The sequence below is a fragment of the Physeter macrocephalus genome, chromosome 11, assembly GCF_002837175.3.
Source record: "Physeter macrocephalus isolate SW-GA chromosome 11, ASM283717v5, whole genome shotgun sequence".
Classification (NCBI taxonomy): domain Eukaryota; kingdom Metazoa; phylum Chordata; class Mammalia; order Artiodactyla; family Physeteridae; genus Physeter; species Physeter macrocephalus.
Genome location: NC_041224.1, coordinates 107,159,950 through 107,179,889, shown reverse-complemented (window position 1 = coordinate 107,179,889; position 19,940 = coordinate 107,159,950). Strand labels below are relative to the sequence as shown.

Sequence of the window (19,940 nt, the reverse complement as noted above, 5' to 3'; positions counted from 1 at the left end):
ACTCAAGATTCTCCAAAATGGAGCCATTTACCGGCTACCTCCCCTTCCCCCTAACTCCCAGTTCCTCACCATCCTCCCATCATCTGCAACTTCTCCCTGTCTTTATACCCAGCCACTCAGTTGTCAAGTCCCACAGATTCTGACTCTAAGGTCCATGCCCCCTCTCCTTTCCCACTGCCATCTCCCTCAGCATGGTCCTTCATTACCTTCCATGTGTATTACTGTGATTGTCCCCTAAACTCATCTCTTCAGGCCTTGCCTCTCCTGCTCTAGTCCATCTCCTTACCTCCTCTTCCCAAAGGACCAGCCCCATCATGTCACTTACACACTCAAAACCCTTCAGTGACTCTCACTGCTTACAGAGTTGGGCACAAACTCCTTTGCCTGGCATTTAAGGTCCTTTGCAATAGGGCTCTCAAACTTCTTTTCAGTGCTCATCTCTTAGCCCTCTTCATATCCCTGAGGTTTCAACGCAACTGTAGGACCATCTGGTCCCTTAATGGCCCCAGTGTGTTTTCCTGCAGTTTACAATTTGCACTGCCCCTGTTCCTGGTCCCCAGAGTTTAGAGCTGGCTTACGCCACTATAGCTGTGTAATTTCTCTGGCCCTTTTACCACAGCCACTGCCCATGGCTCTGCCCATAGTGTCCCCTGCATTCTTTCTACTGTCCCTCTCCATCTTCCCCTCATCCTCACTGAAGGGGAACCTCAGATGCAAGGCTGGATACAATCACCATTAAGTATCAAGAAGACGAGAGCGCAATCCCAGCTCTATTGCTTATTGACCTCAGGCAAGTTACTTTCTGTTTCTTCCACAGTAAAAGAGGTAGTGACACCTCATATAGTCATTAAAGCATTGAGATAAAGTAAATAAAGTCCTAAGGATAGTGTCATTATTCATATCATCATCTCACCACCGTGCTGGGCTGGTCCCCCTTGGCTCCTCCCCAGCTGCAAGGACTCAGGAGACATCTCATCCCTCTTTCCATCGAGTTCTGGGAACCTGGGTGGGGTGGAGTGGAGGCCTGGCCCTCAGGTGCTCGGGTAGCTGTATTGTATGTCTAGGGGTGAGGGGAACTGCTGCCTCTGCTCTCTTTGTTCAGACTCTTAGCTCAGGCGGCAGCAGGCGTGGGCGTCCCCAGGGGAGGCACTGACAGCTTCAGTTCTCACAGGCACCTTGCAGGTGACAGCTGGGGAGGTGCAGGCCAGCCCTATCACGCCCCAGCTGATGGGCCTCCCTGTTGGATGTGGGCCCCACCTTGAATCAGCCCAGGTCACAGCTGAGTGTAGTTCTAGGTGCAAAATGTAGCCTCCAGCCTGCTCCTTGCCGGGTAAGGGGTAAGGTGATGGGGACTTGGTCACTGAGTTACCAAATTAATTCTAACGGGTCTCTGCTCCTCTCCAGGCCTTTTTTTTCATTGGCAAAGGGACAAGCTGGACTCTGTAATCTTTAGGGGCCTTTTGCCCCTTGTTATGACTACTCCAGGACTAAGTCAGTTCCAGAGGCTCCCTAGAGCCGTTACAGACAAGAAAACTCAGGCTCAGAGGAGCAAGGAACCTAAATCCACCCATCCCTTCCGTGGGGGGGCTTTGAGAACAGAGAGTCAAAGTGAGCAAGTGCAGTAGAAAAATTCTTTATTGAAAAGGGAAGGGTGGCCCCCTTGCTGGTGCCTCCTGGGACCTGGCTAAAGGCGGGTTGCCACCCCTCAGCTCTTCAGGCAAAAGTCTCTGCACACCTTCCCCTTAATAACCTTAAAGGGGAAGTGCCGTGGTGTAACGGTAAATCACAATCAATTCAGAAGAACAACGCTTCCAGGCCCTTGCCTTTAAGAACTTCTTAAAGGCAAAGTGGACAAGTGCAGCAGATCAGAGCCAGGACGCTTTAGGAAAGTCTCAAAGAAGCGGCTCCGTGTCTTTACCTTTAAGAATCTCTTAAAGTTGAGGCATATTCCCGCTGAGTACAAAGGTGGAAAAGTGTAAAGGAGTTTACAAAGCACTTTTCCAGTTCTTGCTTTTAGCATCTCTTTACGGGAGAGGTGGTCAAGCGTGAATTAATAAAATACCTCGCAGAACTACTTTCCTCCCCGCCCGCCGGAAGCCGCCCCGCCCAACAGCCGCTGCGCGACTCCCGCGGGTCAGCGTCCTCGCCTTCCAGGAGCCCCGAGGCCGGGAGGTAACCGGAGAGCGCGCGGAGCGGGTGGGGCGACGCCCGCCGGGGTCTGGGGGCGGGGGGCCCGGCTCCCATAGTCACACCGGGGCGTCCTGGGAGTTTCTGGTTTCTAGACTGTCTTCACAGAGGAAGCCGGACGGGGGCGGGGCGGGGCGAGGGGGCGAGAGGAGGGCGCGGTGACCATGGCGACCGCGGTGACCATAGCGACCGCGGTGACCATAGCGACCGCGGCTCAGAGTACGGAGAGGTCGTGACACGACCTGGAGCGCTGCTTGAAGAACTTGGTGTTGCGCGGCACCAGGTTGGCAAGGAAGCGCTTGGCCTTCTTGGTGAGGCTCTCGCGGCGCGTAGGCGGCGCGGGGCCCTCGGGCCTGCCCCACTCGGGCTGCGGGCCCCCAGCGCGGTTCGGGCCCCGCCGCAGCCGGATCTGGCGCACCGCTCCCTCGAAGAGCTCCCGCGTGTTGTGGTGCAGCGCGGCCGACGTCTCGATGTGCTTGCAGCTCAGTGTCCCTGCCAGATGGCGGCCCTCTGCAGGAAGGGACGTGTTCAGGCGCCCGCCCGCCCACGGGGCTGCGCTGGGCCCCGGGCCGGGCGAGGCTGGGCCTGGGGGGCCCAGGGCGTGCAGTGGAAAGGGATTGGGGCAAATGGATCTCTTGCAACTGATAGAACAAGCAGGGATTAAGTGGAGGGCGGTGGTGGTGTGGGGGGGAGGGAGAAAGGGGCCTTGAGAAGAGGTGAGGGGGAAGAGAAGGGAGTCTCAGGGCCCTAGTCGTGGGCATTGAGAGTCTGCCCTTAGCCTGGGGCTAACTGCAATTTTGTGCACCCAGGAGGGTAAAAGGGCCTTACGGAGAAGAGGTGTCCTGGAAGGGAGAGGGTTCCCTGAGATTGCAAACATGGATGAGGTTCAGGGTACTCACCCTCCAGTGAGACCTCCCGGGAGCGGGCCAGGTCACTCTTGTTTCCAACGAGGATGACAGGCAGGTCATGGTGGGGCCTCCCAGCCCTGAGCCGTAGTAGGGTCTCTGGAACTTTGGAGAAGCTTTGTCGGTCGGTGACTGAGAAGACGATGAGAAAGGCATCCCCCGTCTGAAGGCAGTGGTCCTGCAGCCACCCCCCTGCATCCCCCTGCAGATGGGCAGAGAGTCGTGGAATGTCAGGGCTGGAGGCGTGGGAGAACCTGCCCAGCACCTACACCTCAAGGATGAGGAGCCAGGATGTGAGGGAGAAGCCACCTGCTTAGGACACAGAGCTAGTTAATGGCAGAATCTCCATACTCGGAGTGTGTTTGTGGAGGAGGGAGAAGTTTGTAATGTGAGCCCCACATGGGCGAATGGGGGACATAGGATCCTAGACTAGGGTAGCCCTTCCTACTTTCTTATGCTTAAGCTCTTAAAAAATGAATGCTATTCAAGTGTGTGTAATCTGGCCTCTCGTTTCTGCATAGTAATCATTTATGTCCAAATATTCACAAGTCCTCACTTTTTTCCCCTTCCCTGACATTACATAGCCCTGAGCTTCTGTCCTCTCAGATCAGGATCTTCTAGGCTGAAAAATGTACAGAGGGTGTCAGTTTCAGGGTGTTCAGCCTGGCTTGCAGTTGCAGGGTTTGTCAAATCCAGATCCTAACTTTCCTCTGGGTCAGAAGATCCTGGAAACCAGACAGCAGCTCTCAATGCCATGGTGTGTGCATAGGTGTGAGCCTTTGCTCTCTGAGACAATATATATGAAAGGTCAGGTTCCACTACATGTTAAAACCAGGGGCTGTAGTCCCACCAGCCTTCAGCCTTTCGCCATACTTTGCCCCTCCTCAGCTCTCCCAGGTTTCATCACCTGCTTGCAGCCACATCTTAGTTCTCACCTGTTCCCAGATGTCATAAACAACTAGAGTCACTTCCTCCTTATCCACCATGATGCGTCTCTCATAGGTGTCCTCTGTTGGGAAATAGGGACAGGGAATAGAGCCCATTAGGAGGCTCCCCAACACCTGTAAGACCTGGTAACTAGGGATGCCTTAGATCCCAGCACCAGGGACCCCCTCCAGGGAGGTTGCCACAGAAAGCATTGAAACAGTTTCTCTTAGGTTCTGGCCTCCAGGACTGTTCATGCCTTGAGCTCTTCCACCCCTGACTAGGCCTCCAGAGGCACCCTCAATCCTTGCAGGGCTCCCCCAAATACCTGGGTTCTCCGGCTCGTGAGCACTGTCTCCCTGGAGACCACCGAAAGTGCCTGCTAGGGTGCTCTTGCCCACACCGCTCTCCCCCACCAGCATGACCTTGAAGATGCCATCCTTTTGGGTGGGGGCTGCCTCCCCTGAGCCCAGGGAGTCAGAGGAGCCAGAGGATGAGGCTTGAGGTGGCCAGTCAAGTTCATCTACAGCCTGGGCCCGCCGCAGCTGGTGCTTGTAGGGGACAGGCATACTGCCTCTTCGTCTGGGGGCCCCCGGGGCGGGGGGTGGCCCGCCCCAGTCCAACCCTGCCAACAGTTTCTCTGGCTTCTTCAGCCGTGTAGCATCTCCTTCTGGCGGGGGGCAAAGAGAAGGAAGCTATGAGTTGGGTAGGCCTAGACACCTGCAGAGGACTCATCCTGGCTGCTCCAGCCTCATAGGCCCAGTCGATGACCGTGACCCAGAAGGAGCTGAGAATCTTTGGTCCGACCTCTTCCACTGAACTCCACCAGAAGCCTGAACTGGTGGGGCTCCCAGGGGCTGACCTGAAGGCTTGCCCAGTGTGGTTCCAGCCACAACCCGTTCAAACCATGCCCCATGCAGGGGACGCACCTGTGTGCAGGCTTGCACACCCACTCACACTTCACACTGACACACAGGCACACCCCCAGACTAGGCCTCTGGCCGGGGCCTGCCCCTCCTTCCACCGGGAGGCCCTGCCCCCTCCTGCTTCCTGCACTGTTGATCCCCACACAGGGGATAAACTGAAGCTGCTGCCCAGGTTCTGGGGTTGGGTACTGATGGAGTCAAAAACTTTGTGCGGAGCCTGTTCCCAGGGAGGGGCCTTTGCTCACTGAGATGTGTGTGTTGGGTCTCCATGGGTGTGTTAAAGGGGCTGCCTCTTCCCATGGCCCTGTAGGTAAGCCTCCCCCAATGCATGTCTGTGTGTGAGAATCCTTCTGCACCCCTGGCTGGCCCTGTGAGTCCGACAGAATATTGTGTTCATCGTGAGGCTGAGGGAGGGAGAGAGACGGGGAGGGAGGGAGGAGGAGAAATAGGGAGAGAGCAGGAGCAGGGAGAGTGACAATGCACGGGTCAGGGTAACTGGAGGAGGGACCACAGACATAACAAAGGGCGATAGAGAGAGGCTGGAAATAGCCCAGGATCAATACTTGACTGGCAGCCAGGGCCTCCAGGAGCCAGAGAAACCCTCAAAACAGTTCTCCAGCGTAGCCCCCTGCCCGTGATTCCCAGGCTTGTGGGCTGCCCCTTGTCTTTCCCCCTTCCCTCCTGCCAGTGCCAACCTCTTGGGAATGAGGCAGACCTAGGGGCTAAGTACCAGTTTCCACAGGGAAGCCCTGGGTGATGGGTGAGGGGACATTTAGGCAGCCCACCTCTGTCCCCTAGCCCCCCACCTCAGCCGAGCCCCAGTCCTAGTGTGGGCAGGAGGCTTCCCCACTTCCTGAGTTGCTCTTCCCCTCTTGCTGTTTGCGTTCGAGCTCCTTCAACCCCTAGTTCTGACCTCCCCATCAAAGCTTCAGCTCCCACCCCCATGGTTGCAGCCAGCACCTGCCAGCTCAGCCCTCACCTGGTGTGGGCGTCCCTGGCGGGGAGGCCCGGTGGCTGCCGGCGGGACAGAGTGCTGTGGTTTCTGTGTCCGTGTCCATGTCGGTGTCGAGGTCTGTGTGCATCGGTGTGCGTGTGCAGCCTGGTGGCTCGCAGCACCCGCTCCCTCACTCAGCAGCACTGTCAGCTTTTCCCTTTAAATACCACCCTCCATGCCCTCCCCCTAGACACCTGGGGAAACAGTCCCACCCCCCTGATGAGGTCACATATGCTAATGAGCCATGATGTCAGCGGGATTCCCTCCTTTCTGCCTCCTTTGCGTTGCTTCCCTCTGGGAGCACACACACTGCGGAGTCTGGTTAAGACATGAACAGAACAAAGTCAGAGGGGCAGAAGAGACGGGTTCAGAGAAGTGGGGTGAGGGGTCAGTGGGCAAGGGAGCTGAGGATGGGAGGAGGCAAGGACCCAGGGCCTGGGTGGTCTTTCTCCAGGAGCCAGGACTATGTGTCATGTGTCTCCGTATCCCAGCCCCTTAGCCCAGTGTTCAGCCCAGAGTGGGTGCTCAGTAGCTAAATGGAGGGGCTAAAGGAAGAAACCAAAAAAGTCGCAGGGACAGGAGGACAGCCACCCCACCACCAAGCTTCTCTGCCACCCCCTCTTCCCCATATTACCCTTCTGGGCTAAGGCCCACAGCAGTACCCATTTCCCAGCTTGGCCCCTAGGCAGATGGGGGCTTTGAGGAAGGAGACATGGCTGCGTTGTTTGGCAGCTTCATTTTTTCACTAGGTTCAGGTGGGTGCAAACCATTGTGGGGACTTCTTCCCCATCTCTCCCTCCCTGCCCGGCCCACCAACCTCGTGTTAATCAGAGCAGGAAAAGGGGAAGAGACAGCTAGCCCTCGAGAAGAAGTTCCCAATCCCCAGTGCAGGTGCCAGCCCCCCTCTCAGTGCTCTCTGGGGCAGCCCCAGGCCTTCTGGGCTACACAGGGCAGTCACACAATGACACCTACCTCTTGCGGGGGAGGGGAAGCCAGGATAGCGGGGCTCCTTTACTGCTCCTTTTCTGCCCCGTCCCTGTCCCTTCAGGCTCCCACTCTTGTCTTCCTGATGCCCCCAAGGACCCAAACACATTCCGATTTCCTGGCCCCTTCTCACCCCATTTTTGCCAGATGCTGTGCTAAGCACCTTTCTGCATTCTCTCCTTTCATCCTCATGACCCTGAGGCTCAGAGTGGTGGGTGAGTGGCCTGTGCCCCAAATCAATCATGCAGCTGGAAAATGGGGACACCAGGATTCCCACCCAGATCTTTCCAATGCCAAAGACTGTTTTTCGTCTCTATGCTATGCTGCCTTCCTTGTCTTAAATATTCCAACTGTCTCCTATGATTGGAGACAATCTATATTGTGATCTTCAGTGGACTTTTACAATTGAAGAAGCAAATAGTGATCTTGGGATTACTAGTGCAGTGACGCTTCACTTATGTGGAGGTCAACTACAGGGTAACATTGTGGGGTCTAGAAGGAGCAGAAATAACTCTTAAGCAGCTACAGTCTTCATGTGCTTCACTCACTGGACAGACTCTACAGTCCTCAGTCACAGCCTACTTGTTCTTACTTTATTCACAATTTTAAGGTGTCCATGTGTGTTCCTGTGCTCAAAGATTAGAAGCACATTTATAGTAGCTAGTGACCCCTGATAGCTTGGTAGCAAGGGAAGCAATATCACAGAAAACTTTTAAAGCAGTCATAAGCATTTAAAAAGTGGTCCAAGGTCATCTGGCATTAAGGCAAATAGCTTTTCTGACGCTGTTACAGCTTCTGAAAACATTGCTGCAGAGGTTTTGGGTGTCTATGAATGATCCTCAGCTATCCAGAAGGATTTATATTACAGTGCAGATGGGCTGCAGACGAGTGTAATGTTTTAGAGTGATTTCCTTCCAAAATGAGTTTTTTAAAAGTTTTAAATTGTAAAGAGGTGAGCTTTATGTTTCTGGAAAACTCATTTAGGTGGTAGAATTCACTTCTGTGATACTAGATAAGAGTGTCAGGGGCTGGAGACCCTAGCGAGGATTCTTGACCATGACTTCTGCCTGCCCTCAATCCAGCCTTAGGCCACAGACGCATGCTGGGTTTCATCTTGAACCACCATCTCTCTTGTCCCACTGGTAAGAGGCTGTGCACTTGCCCAGGTCAAGGCTCCCTCTGGAATTGGAGGTCCTGTGTAATAGTGGGACAGACTGAGATTTGGAACCGAGCTGATCCAGATTTAAGTCTGCCTCTCAGTAGAGACTGGAGCGGTCTTAATTCCTCTGAAGCTGCTCATGAGCCTGTGAATTGGGGCTGTGATGCCCACGGCACAGCCTTGTTGTGAGGGTTAGCTACGTGTGATAAAGGGTTTGGCACTCAGCAGGTTGCCCAACCATTTGGTGCTCCCACAGTCTCAGGCTGTGTGGCTGGGGGTCCCTTTCCCCTCCCAGCGTGGCCTGGAGCTTGGTTCAGGCCCCGATTCTGCTCCTTAAGGATGGAATTCTGGTATCTGCTCAGATTTCTCTCAGATTTTCAGCCCGATCCCCATCTCATAACTGAGATCTCCTCCCTCCTCCCCACCAAGGGCCTTTGCATGAGTCCCACACCCCCGATACTGGGCACCTTGGACAGTGGTGTCTATCCTGATAGTATCTGAAGTCGCCTCATTTCTTTTTCCTTGGGCCGTGGTGAAAATAACTTGGATGACAGCCCCCTAGTGCCCCACCCTTGCCTGGGTAAGACCCTCTATGTTAGTTTCCCCATTCTGCCTGTACAAGGTCAGTCCCCTCTCCCCGCCGCCTGGGGCTTCACTGTGGCTGACAAAAATGGTGTTACTGCTTGCACCTCCTAGATCACACACCCAGCACCTAGAGGAATCTTCTCTCAGGCCCATAAATCTACACGCACAGGGCTTCCTAGTGAACTCTACCTTCACGTCCTCCCTCCAGCATTCTGAAGCATTCCACCACGAGGAACGTTCTTCTACCTTAAATCTTTGTCCACTTTCAAGTTTCAAATACCCCTAGGAGGTAAAAGGTCTGGAGCAGGACAACGATGAGGCTATCAGGCCGAAGGTTTCGAGGTGGCTATGGAGAAAGAGAGGAGCAGGGAGAGGCAGAAGCCAGGTGATGGAGAGGCATAGGAGGGGAAATCAACATTCCCTGCCTCACTGTTTTCACTGGGCCTGACGCTGGTGGGACCCAGTGATTGTTTACACTGGGGAAGGCAGGCCCGGAGGGAGAACAGCAAGCAAGGATGAGAATCTCTGGAGAGGGCGAGGAGTGAAAGGTGCTCGAGTCTTCCCCAAGCCAAGATGCCAGTGTCCCAGGACTGTACCATATCCCCTCGGCCACTTCCCTAGGCTCCTGCTCGCTGGGAGAGGGAATGGTGTGCAATGAATGCTGGGTGTGAGGATGCTGGCAGGGTGTAATCAACAGGGCCCCTCCACCAGGGAGCTGGGGATAGGCCGGGCCAGGCAGGAAGGGTAAGGGAGCCTAAGGGGGAGCCCTTTCTCCGGGGACTGATTCTGTTAGGGAATGCCTCAGCTCTGCTCCTGTGGGCATCACACCCACTCCCATAGGCTCTTTCTAAATCCTTTGTCCCGGCTGATTTTCCTTTTAGACTCTGGGACAGCTGTCAGCTCACTTACCACAGGCTGGGCCCCAACATTTCTCACAGATCATCCCCTCCTCCTCCATCACCCTCTCCAGCTCTTTGGCTCAGGCTATTGCTTGTGCTCCTGGGCCCCTTTCTCAGGAAGTCCAGGGTCCCTCTTACAGCCCTAGCCCTGTCTCCTTAGCTTGCTTATCGTATGGACTCTCACCCCGCCTAAAATTCACAATTCTATACCAACTACTGACAGCATTCTTTAGGATCTAGTTTGGGCCCTCTTCCAGGAAGACCTCTTGGATCTGGCCAAGGTGATGCTAGCATCTTCACACCCTGAATGATGATGATTTTTCTGTGGACGCATCTTTGCCCGCTTTGAGGCATCCTGGCTGAGAGTTCATCTGTCTTGCCTAGGACAGACGGAAAATGCCTGGTAGGGTGGAGGATGGAGGGCAGGAGTGTTTCACCAGGGACAGTCTGCTTCTGTGATTAGTGCTCTGCGAGTACTCCATAAATGGGAAGTTGCTCAGCTGCAGGGCCCAGCGGGCTCACGACTTCCGGCCTGGCGGTGAGTAAGGAGGCTTGGTGCTCACTGCTGGTGTCAGTCACTGTAGAGCTGGGCCCCAGGCAGTGAGTGGAGGTGGAGAGGGTTAGTCTTAGGGTTCCTAGAATTTTCTTACCCTCTGAGTGGTATAAAAACCAAGGATGGGTGGTTGGAAGATAAACAGGAAAAGGCCAGGAGATGATGCAGGGCAGAGCAAAGGCCTTCATAGGGAGGAGTAAGGTGAGGGGAGCACAAGCTGAGATGGGCAGAGAGGCGGGGCTCATGCTCACAGCTCATTTACAAAACCCTTAAATTTCTGATTCCTTTATTTTCAACCTTGGCTTCCTGGACAATGACCCGGCTATGGAACAAAAGCATTTGCTGTGCTCTTTTTATGAGCCAGGCCTTGTGGGAGGGGTCACCATTGGCAAAACCCCAGGGCCTGCCCAAATCCTCCCCTTGGGGGCTGGAAGTCTCCAGCCAATTGGCATTCTGGTGCTTAAGGCCACTTTTGGGTGGGTTTGGCAAGGATGGAGTGTCCAGGCCTATGACCCTTTAAGAACTTTACTTTTTAAAAACAGCCACCCAAATGGTGGTGGTGTGGGAGAGGGTGGTGGAGGACTGTGGTCTCTGGCCATGTGCAGAGAGGGGGCTCTGTGTGAGCCCTCTCCCTGCCTGAGGGACACCTAATTTTATAGCAGCTACATGGGATCCATGGGAGGCCCATCAAGTGCCCTCACACTGAGGGACGGGGAGGGAACTAGTGGAAGGGAAGCTGAGCTGCCCTCTAAAGGGTTGCCGTCACTGTGAACAGAGCACCCAGGGGAGCCAGGTCACCTCAGGCCAGCAGTGGCTCATCTTCTGCTTCGACCACCCAGACCCCGGGCTCAGCCAGTGGCACCAGCAGCACATCGTCCTCGTCCTCTGGGGACAGGACTGTTGTGTGGGGTCCAGCTGGGGCCCGGGTCGGTCCTGGGGGCCGCAGGCTGGGCAGGAGGCGGCCTCGCAGGGCCTGTACCACTCCAGACAGCAGTGATGGCTCCAGGGGCGCCGCAGGCAGTGGCCCTGGGGCCTCGGGGACAGTGGGGAAGGCTGGAGACGTGCTGGCAGGTGGCAGCGGAGCCTTTACAGGCAGCGGGGGTGCCTGTTCCCCATCCTGCCCACCCACTGCCCCGCCCTCACGGGCTGGACCTGTGCTGCCGTCTAAGGTCTCAGGGGGAGCAGCAGAAGGTGTGACCTGAGATCTGGTCTCAGAGGTCCGGGCTGGGGGACTGGTTCGAGGAAGCAGGCCCCAGCGGCGGAGACGGCGCACCAGGCGGCGCATAGAGCGGCCCCGCTGGCGGCGGCGGGTGCCTGAGGCGCCCCCTGGAGTCATGTCCTGGCGCAAGATCTGTAGCAGAGAACGCAGGTTGCCCAGCACGGAGTTCTGCAAGGAGAGGATGAAGACACCAGAGTCAGAGGGGGTGGGGACGGCCAGAAGCCTGAAAGAAGGAAAGGCCGGGAGTGGGAGGTGGTCAGGCTGGGGAGGGTGACTTACGTCATTCGGGTTCTCTGTAGGGAAGTCCTCAACAGGTGGGATGGCGCCCTGGGCAATGAGCTGCCCGTAGGAGGGAGGCGCCTGCTGTTGCACAATTTCGGCCTCTGTCCGGGAGAGGGGGGCGAAGATGCTGGAAGGGACGAGGACAGCTCGGTCACAGGTGCTGCTCACCAGAGCCACCTGCCCCAGCCTGGACAGGCCTCTTTCCTCCGCACCCAGGCCGGGGCACCCGGAGCTAGGCCACGGCTTTCCAAAGTCATCTGACATCCCCCTCCTTCCTTGAGATGGCTTTCAGGATCTAGACCTGTCCCCGCCTCAGAGGAGCACGCCTGCCAAGCTAGGCAACCCTAGGAGCCAACCCAGAAGCTGGTCACCAGAACGTGTCCCCCACATGGCCACCCTCTGGTCCTCTGTGGCTGCACAGGCCCTGTCCCGCCCTCAGTCCCCACGCCTCTACCGCCAGCTGCATTCCCACTGACCTGTACTCCTGGGTACGAATGGCATAGAGCTTGCAGGTGCAGCCCAGGGCAATGACAAGCAGCAAGCCGCACACGAGGCTGCCAATGACCGCGGCGGTAATGACCTTGCGGGGCAGGGCATAGGAGCAGTCCCACTCGTCGCTACCGTCAGCGCAGTCTGGCTGCCCGTCGCACACCCACGTCTCATACACGCACTTCTCGTCCCGGCACCGGAAGTTGCCAGGCTGGCAGTGCCGACAGCGTCTCTCGTCTGCTCCATCAGCACAGAAGGTCTGGTAGTTGCAGCGGTCAGCAGGCAGGTAGCAGGCTGTGGCACCGGGGGTGCCAGCGGCCCCACAGGGGTAGTGTCCAGGTGGGCAGCTGGGGCAGTTCTCCTCGTCCGTGCCGTCGGCGCAGTCCCATGAGCCGTCGCAGCGCTGTGCCTCGCTGTAGCAGCGCTCGCCTAGGCCCTCGCTAGCCCCCAAGCCAGAGCCTAAGCCGCAGGGTCGGTCCCAAGGCAAGCAGTAGCCCCGCACGTGGTAGGTGGCATTGAAGCCCCGACCGCTACTCCAAGCGACTGTGTGGTAGTCCACGGTGGCCTGGCCGGACAGTGTCTCCACGGTGACAGCCTTGCCATTGCTGAAGTGGGTGAGGCTGCGCAGCAGTCGGAGGGTCTCGGGGGGCCCGGCGCCATCATACACATGCACTGCATCTCCATAGCCCAGGTCCAGGGCCGTGAAGCGCACTGCTAGGCGCCGGCCATCATGGGGGTCCAACAGCCAGAGGCAGGACTGGGGGTGGGAGACTGAGGCCAGGTGTGAGTATCCGAGGGAGGAGAAGACCCCATAGAAGTCTTCCAAGGTGTGATTGCAGGGTGGGGTGGGGCCAGGGGCCAGGGTCAGGTTGGGGAAGGGGTCTGAACTGCAACCTGCCTCGTCAGAGCCGTCGCCACAGGCATCGACCCCGTCACAGCGCTGGACCAAGGGCACACAGCGGTGGTTCAGGCACTGGAACTCTTCCTGCAGGCACATCAGCCAATCTGCAGAGGCACCATGGAGAGGGGCTGTGAAGCACTGGAGCTGGCAGGATCCTCCCCTCCTCCCTCAGGCTTCTACTGCCTGTTCTAGTAGCACTACAGACAGCCCTGTCCAGCCCACCTTGGCTGTAGGAGAGCAGGAAGCCCTGGCCCATGGGTGCTCTGGCCCCAGCATAGCTGTAGGTGATGGTGACGTTGCCTCCAGGAAGCTGCAGAGGGCTGGCAGGTGCCTCACACAGGGAGATCTGTGGCTGGATGGGGGAGCGCAGGATTAAGCGCTCTGAGCCACAGGCCAGACGCAGCTTTTGGAACCTACAGGGGTGAAGGAGAGCGGGACGTAAGATATTCTTGACCACTGCTGGCTTCTTCCTCCCCCAGTGTTGTCAGGCCCGTTCTACTCCAAGAAGCACGAACACCTGTTTATCCACAATCCAATAGCCAAATGAAAATGGAGTTAGCCAAATTCCTTTGTAATCAAGGCAACAGCCCTAACAGAGGCCTATGGCACCATGAGACCATTAGTACATCCTAGAGCCTTTTGGAAAAACTGCCTTGTGTTCTGGACTGAGTTAGAACAGATTCATTGCTTTCCTGTCGTTGCAGCACTGTCACCCGAGTCTGGGGCTAGCAGTAACCGGCAATTACCATACAGCTTAATTAACCAGAGCTTACCATCCCCTCCCAGTGCCCACGGTGAGACCTGAGATCACCATGGCGTTCTGATCACTCTGCCCCAACAACCTCTCCCCAGATTGCCCTCTTCCTTCACCTACCTTTTTCTGGGTAAATTCATGGGAAGTGAGCTGTAGGAAGCAAATAGCCAGGTACTCAACATGGGCCCCAACCCCACGGCCCACGGTTGGAGGAGCCCAGGGAGACCTGGACTGTTTAAAAGATCTGGGGAGGGACTTCGCTGGTGGTCCAGTGAGTAAGACTCTGCGCTCCCAATGCAGGGGGCGTGGGTTCAATCCCTGGTCGGGGAACTAGATCCCGCATGCCGCAACGAAGAAGCCCGCGTGCCGCAACTAAGAGCCTGTGTGCGGCAACTAAAGATCCCTCGTGCCCCAACGAAGATCCCACGTGCCGCAACTAAGACCCAGTGCAGCCAAAATAAAATAAATAAATAAACATTAAAAAAAAAAAAAAAAGATCTGGGGAGGCTGAGGAAGGTTCTAAGCTGATGAAGGAATAGCTTTGAATCCCAGGCAAGGATGTGCAAATGGATTGAAGGACTCCTCCAAGCAGCCATATCAGAGAGAAGGGACTGTTTCTAGAGGAAAGGACTGTTTCTGTTGTCCTTCAGAGATGACAAGACCCAAGCTAGATGTCCACTCCAGGCAGTTCCAATTCACCATGGAACAAGCCAGGCTTTTAGGGAAGACCAGGCCAAATCTAATTCTACTCCTCCCCCTGTTGACAGGGATGGAAGTTCCATGGAGAAAATCCATGAAGTCTTTTCCATGGTAGAGGAGGAGGGGTGGGGGAAAGGAATAGGGTCTTGCTCTGCTTCTCACCTGACCGTTACCGTCTGCTCCTTGCTGCCCAGGATGAGCCAGGTACAGTTGGCAGGGGAGCTGCGGCTGTCCCGGCCCACGGGCCTCTGTAAGGTGCCCTGCACTTCCAAGAGCACTGCCGGGGGGTCCTCACAGCCTGGAGAGAGAGAGGAAGGTAGGGACATCGGTTGAGAGCCTCTTACCATGCCACGCCTCCTCCAAGGGCCTGGGTTTTTCAAGAAGGAGCACAGAAACTCCCCTGCCCCAGCGACACACACTCTAGAGGCATAGTCTTCAGCAGGCCCCTGTCTTTCCACACTCATCATAGTTCCACCTTAAGTATCAACACCACAAACAATACGAGGTCTGCTCTGTGCCAGCCACTGGGCCAGGAGGAACCGGAAATACTGTTTCTATCCTCGGGGAGACTACATTTTGGCTAGGCCGATCAAGGATGGATATTTGGGGAAAAAGTACATAACTACCGGCTGAAGGCTTATGCTAGGTCTGTTTCCCCGTCTGTAAAATAAAGGGTGGATGACCTCCACTCTAAAACTATGGTAGGTACTAGAGGAATTCAAGGAAGAGAGAGTCTTTCTCTTGGGTCCTCCCTCATTACCAAGCCCATGGGACCCCAGGGGCATCCTCTACTCACCAGGATTTGGGAAAATGATCCTGTCTGGGTGGGCCACAGCGCCTCCTAGAGGAAGAGCGAGAAAGGGCAAGAGTCACGCTTCGGAGTTTTCTTCACCTGAGCGACTCAAGTAGGAAAGGGAGCCATCTGCGGCTTCCGGGTAGTTTACAGGAAGGGGTGGTGGAGCAGAGGAAGGCAGCGGTGTGTAAGCCTCGAAGGAAGGTCCGGCAGCACGGCGTATGGGGTGGGTACGGTGATCTACGGAAGCCAGAGGGAGGCTACGGGCTGAGGAGAGCGACTAGAGAGTTCCCGGGGATTGGGGCAGGCAGTGCCGGGCAAGGGCGGGCAGGGTAAGGTGAGGGGCCATGTAGGAGGAAGGGAGGTAGAGCCCCTGGGCCCGGTGACAGCCCTGGGAGCGGGATGCCGGGCGAGTAGTCTCGTTTTCGGTTTCTTACCCAGGAGGAGGAGAAGGATGGCCGGCAGCATCGTGAGCCGTCCGGAGGTGCAAGAAGAGTCCCGGAGCTTCGGTGGTCTACCCAGTGGGGAGGCGGCGCCGCTCGGAGCGTCCTGGCCTCCCAGTGCCGCCTCCCCGAGGGGCCTCCATGGCCCGGGCTCCTCGACCGGTGCTCTGGAGGCCAGGGCTGGGGGCGGGTGGGGGGCGGAGGCGGCCCGAGCGCAGGGGCGGTGCCTCTCGCCAACTTCGGAGTTGTTTTCCCCGGCCGCCGCCTCGCTCTCTCCCGAGGCCGGCCCCCAAAGCCCCGGAAATCGGCTGGAAGACCGGCGCTGGGGCGCGCCCTCGCCTAGAGCCGGCCCGCAGGCCGCGAGCGCCCCGGTCCAGGCCTGGCCGCCACCTGCTGGGGCTTGAGGCCACTTCCTCTTCGGGCCAAACTTTACCGACTGTCAGCCCCCAGGGCCGGCCCGGGCGCTGCTCAACTTCTCCAGCGCGTCCAGCCCGCAGAACGCGGCAGGGGAGCGGGGAACGGGGACAGGCGGCTCGGCACAGCGCCCAGTCCCTCGCCCAGACTCTACCCCCGCCAGCCCAGGGGTTGGAGGAGCCCGGGCGGAGGAGGGGGCGGGTGACGAGCCTGGCCCCACCCCTGCCAATCAACGCGCTCTCCGCCCACCCGCCCGTCTTAACCCCTTTCCGGTCGTGCAGGGTCTTGTCACTTGGGCTTTGAAGGCGCTCAGCTTCCACTTTTTTTTTTTTTTTTTTTTTCTTTTCAGCTTCCACTTTTAACTCAGCTTTGTTTAGTCCTTTCCGTGTAACGTTAGTTACAGGACACGTCTGTAAAAGGGTAACTGCTTATTCCGTAACTGTCATGTCTTTCCTTTGAATCCTTAAGCTCTCAGGACTTTTCTTGTCCCAGTGTCTGGGATGCGGTAGCACTTTTCTCGGTGAGCCTCTATTATAGCAATTACCACACGGTGTTGTAACTATTTGTTTACTCTTACCCGCCCCTGCCCCTCGGCTGCTGTGGAAACTGAAACTTCCTGTAGGCTGGGGCCTAGATTGTTTACCTTTGTACCCACAAGGCTTCTCTCCGGCTGAGACACAGTAATTCAATAAAGGAATAAATGTGCCTTCGCTTCTTGCTGGCTATGTGACGTTGAGAAAATTGTTTAACCTCTCTGTGCTTCTCAATTGTAAAATGGGGTTAATAATGTACAATTCCCTCTTAAGGTTATTGTCAACATTTAGGGAGATAATACAAGTTGAGCATCTAGGGAGTGTTTCATACCTGCTAGCAGTTATTATTATTAGTCACAAGAGATATTTCTAATTTATGTGGGCTTGGAGTTGCAGATTTCTTTTGGCACTTATAGGTTATAATAGTAAACAATAACAATAGCAAATGGTTTTTGAGCTTTTTTTCACCTTTCAGGCACAGATCTAAGCACTTTTCAAGTATTTGCTCTTTTAATCCTCTCCACAGTCTTGTGAGGTAGTTATTATTGTTTCTCCCATGTTACAGGTAAGGAAACTCTGGTACAGATCTGCCCAAGATCATGGATCTAGTAAATGCTGAAACAAGGGTTTGAACCTAGGCGATCTGGCTTTGGACACAGTGTACATTCAGAACCTTACTACTATCTCCTCTCTACAAATGGTACAAACAGTTTTCTGTTCATGACATTTGTTGTTGACATCAGTTTTGATATGTTCAAAACTGAGACCTCAGCAGGGCCTGAAGCCATAGACTTGGCCATAAAAAGTCCATCAGCCACTTGGATCTTGGTCCCATGCCAAGGGAACTTGGTTCCTTGGTCTCTCTCTGTTCCCTACTATAGCCCTTGGGATTAATGAGGGGTGAAATAGAACCCTAAATGTGGGAGGAGGATGTTGTATAAAGGGAAGCAGGGCAAAGAGGTTGGGGAAATTAAAAATACTTAAGTCCTGAAAGCGATCATGGAAGTTTTAGTTGAGTGCAGGCTGTGTTCTCTAGGCTGGGTACTTAGCAGATGCCTGGAACTTGTAAGATTTCACTTTAACTTTAAGGAGCTTACAGAATAGTTGGGAAGAGAGGTCAGATATATAAATTTAAAAAGTCAGCCATGGGAAGTACTTGGGAGTGGGCTTGTGGGGAGTTTAGAAATGAATTTAGAAATAAAACAGGAAAAGTGGTGGTGAGATGGGAAGAGTTGTAAGGGGCAGGAGGAGGAGGAAGAGAGCCCATGGTCTGGAATGATGAATAAAACTAAGATTTGAAAAAAAAAAAAAAAAAAGAAAAATCAAGATCTAAGCTGGGGACTTCCCTGGTGGCACAGTGGTTAAGAATCCGTCTCCCAGTGCGGGGGACACGGGTTCGAGCCCTGGTCCGGGAAGATCCCACATGCCGCGGAGCAACTCAGCCCATGTGCCACAACTACTGAAGCCCACGAGCCTAGAGCCTGTGCTCTGCAACAAGAGAAGCCACCACAGTGAGAAGCCCGTGCACCGCAATGAAGAGTGGCTCCTGCTCGCCGCAACTAGAGAAAGCCCACGGGGAAGAGTTGTAAGGGGGAGGAGGAGGAGGAAGAGAGCCCATGGTCTGGAATGATGAATAAAACTAAGATTTGAAAAAAAAAAAAAAAAGAAAGAAAAATCAAGATCTAGGCTGGGGACTTCCCTGGTGGCACAGTGGTTAAGAATCCGTCTCCCAGTGCGGGGGACACGGGTTCGAGCCCTGGTCCGGGAAGATCCCACATGCCGCGGAGCAACTCAGCCCATGTGCCACAACTACTGAAGCCCACGAGCCTAGAGCCTGTGCTCTGCAACAAGAGAAGCCACCACAGTGAGAAGCCCGTGCACCGCAATGAAGAGTGGCTCCTGCTCGCCGCAACTAGAGAAAGCCCACGCACAGCAGTGAAGACCCAATGCAGGCAAAAAAAAGAGTGAATTTGAGCCAAAAGAAAATAGGAAGAAGTGAAAGAGAACCTATAATTAGTTTAAGCTTTAATTCGTTTAGTGATTTTGAATGTCCAAGCCCATATATATCACACTGTAGACCAAGTACATTTAGAAATGGGTCTGTGGAGATATTCTTGGAACTCTGAGAAATTGTGAAAAATAGTGGAAGTACTGGAAAATGGGCAGATATTTGGTTTTCAAAATGCCAGTATCTAACTTTTTATTTTTTAATTTTATTTTTTATATTTATTTATTTATTTTTCGCTGCGTTGGGTCTTCGTTGCTGCGAGCAGGGGCTACTCTTCGTTGCGGTGCACAGGCTTCTCATTGCGGTGGCTTCTCTTGTGGAGCACGGGCTCTAGGTGCACGGGCTTCAGTAGTTGTGGCACGTGGGCTCAGTAGTTGTGGCTCACAGGCTTAGTTGTTCCGCGGCATGTGGGATCTTCCTGGACCAAGGCTCGAACCCATGTCCCCTGCATTGGCAGGCGGATTCTTAACCACTGCGCCACCAGGGAAGTCCCACCAGTACCTAACTTTGATAGAGTACTCACCATATGTTTGGCACTCTTCTCAGCACTGCACATATATCATCTCATTTAATCCTCACCATACCTCCAGGAAGTAGGTGTTATTTTTGTCCTCGTTTTATAATGGCGGAAAGTGAGTCACAGGTAGGTTAGATAACTTGCTCAAGATCAAACTACTAGCATGTGCAGCAGCTAAGGTGCTCTGGTCTGAATGTTTGTGTCCCTCCCCCCACCCCCAATTCATCTCTTGATTTCCTAACCTCCAAAGATGATAGTATTAGGAAGTGGGCCTTTGGGAGATGCTTGGGTCATGAGGTGGAGCCCTCAGAATGGGACTAGTAAAAAAGGCTCTAGAGAGATCCCTAGCCCTTTCCACCATGTGAGGACATAGAAAACACTGGCTGTGAACCAGGAAGAGGGCCCTCACCAGAAGTTGACTATGCTGGCTCTTTGATCTTGGGCTTCCCAGCCTCCAGAACTGTGAGAAATAAACTTCCCTTGTTTATAAGCTACCCAATTGGTTGTATTTTGTTGTAGTGGCCTGAATGGACTAAGATGGAAACTTGGTACTGAGAAGTTGGGGTGCTGTTGTTACAAATACGTAAGAATGTGCAAGTGGCTTTAGAACTGGGTGATGGGTAGAGGCTGGAAGACTGGAGGTGCATGCTAGAGAAAGCCTACATTGCTGTGAATGGACTGTTAAGGGTGGTTCTTATGAGGGCTCAGAAGACGAGTGCTACAGAGAGAGACTCAATCTCTCAGAGGATACCTAAGTGAACAGATGTTGGTG

General features: G+C 54.9%; 2 protein-coding genes across 3 annotated transcripts; both read right to left on the bottom strand.

Moving 5' to 3' along the window:
- Window positions 1-1,623: 1,623 nt before the first annotated feature.
- REM2 (RRAD and GEM like GTPase 2) lies at window positions 1,624-10,253 on the bottom strand. 2 transcript variants are annotated; one of them, XM_007100477.3, is made up of 5 exons: window positions 5,922-10,253; window positions 4,345-4,686; window positions 4,028-4,101; window positions 3,087-3,294; window positions 1,624-2,697 (listed from the first exon to the last, which is right to left on the bottom strand). In XM_007100477.3, exons 1-5 carry the CDS (start codon window positions 6,022-6,024, stop codon window positions 2,402-2,404), a joined length of 1,023 nt encoding a protein of 340 aa, XP_007100539.1. In that variant the 5' UTR covers window positions 6,025-10,253; the 3' UTR covers window positions 1,624-2,401. The 2 variants fall into 2 exon arrangements, with proteins under 2 accessions (XP_007100539.1, XP_028351413.1); XM_028495612.2 differs by having other exon boundaries at window positions 8,854-10,253.
- A 120-nt stretch (window positions 10,254-10,373) lies between these two features.
- Window positions 10,374-16,411, bottom strand: LRP10 (LDL receptor related protein 10). The gene is made up of 7 exons (XM_007100478.4): window positions 15,691-16,411; window positions 15,257-15,301; window positions 14,623-14,758; window positions 13,230-13,420; window positions 12,094-13,111; window positions 11,615-11,744; window positions 10,374-11,503 (listed from the first exon to the last, which is right to left on the bottom strand). Exons 1-7 carry the CDS (start codon window positions 15,719-15,721, stop codon window positions 10,916-10,918), a joined length of 2,139 nt encoding a protein of 712 aa, XP_007100540.2. The 5' UTR covers window positions 15,722-16,411; the 3' UTR covers window positions 10,374-10,915.
- Between the last annotated feature and the right edge of the window lie 3,529 nt (window positions 16,412-19,940).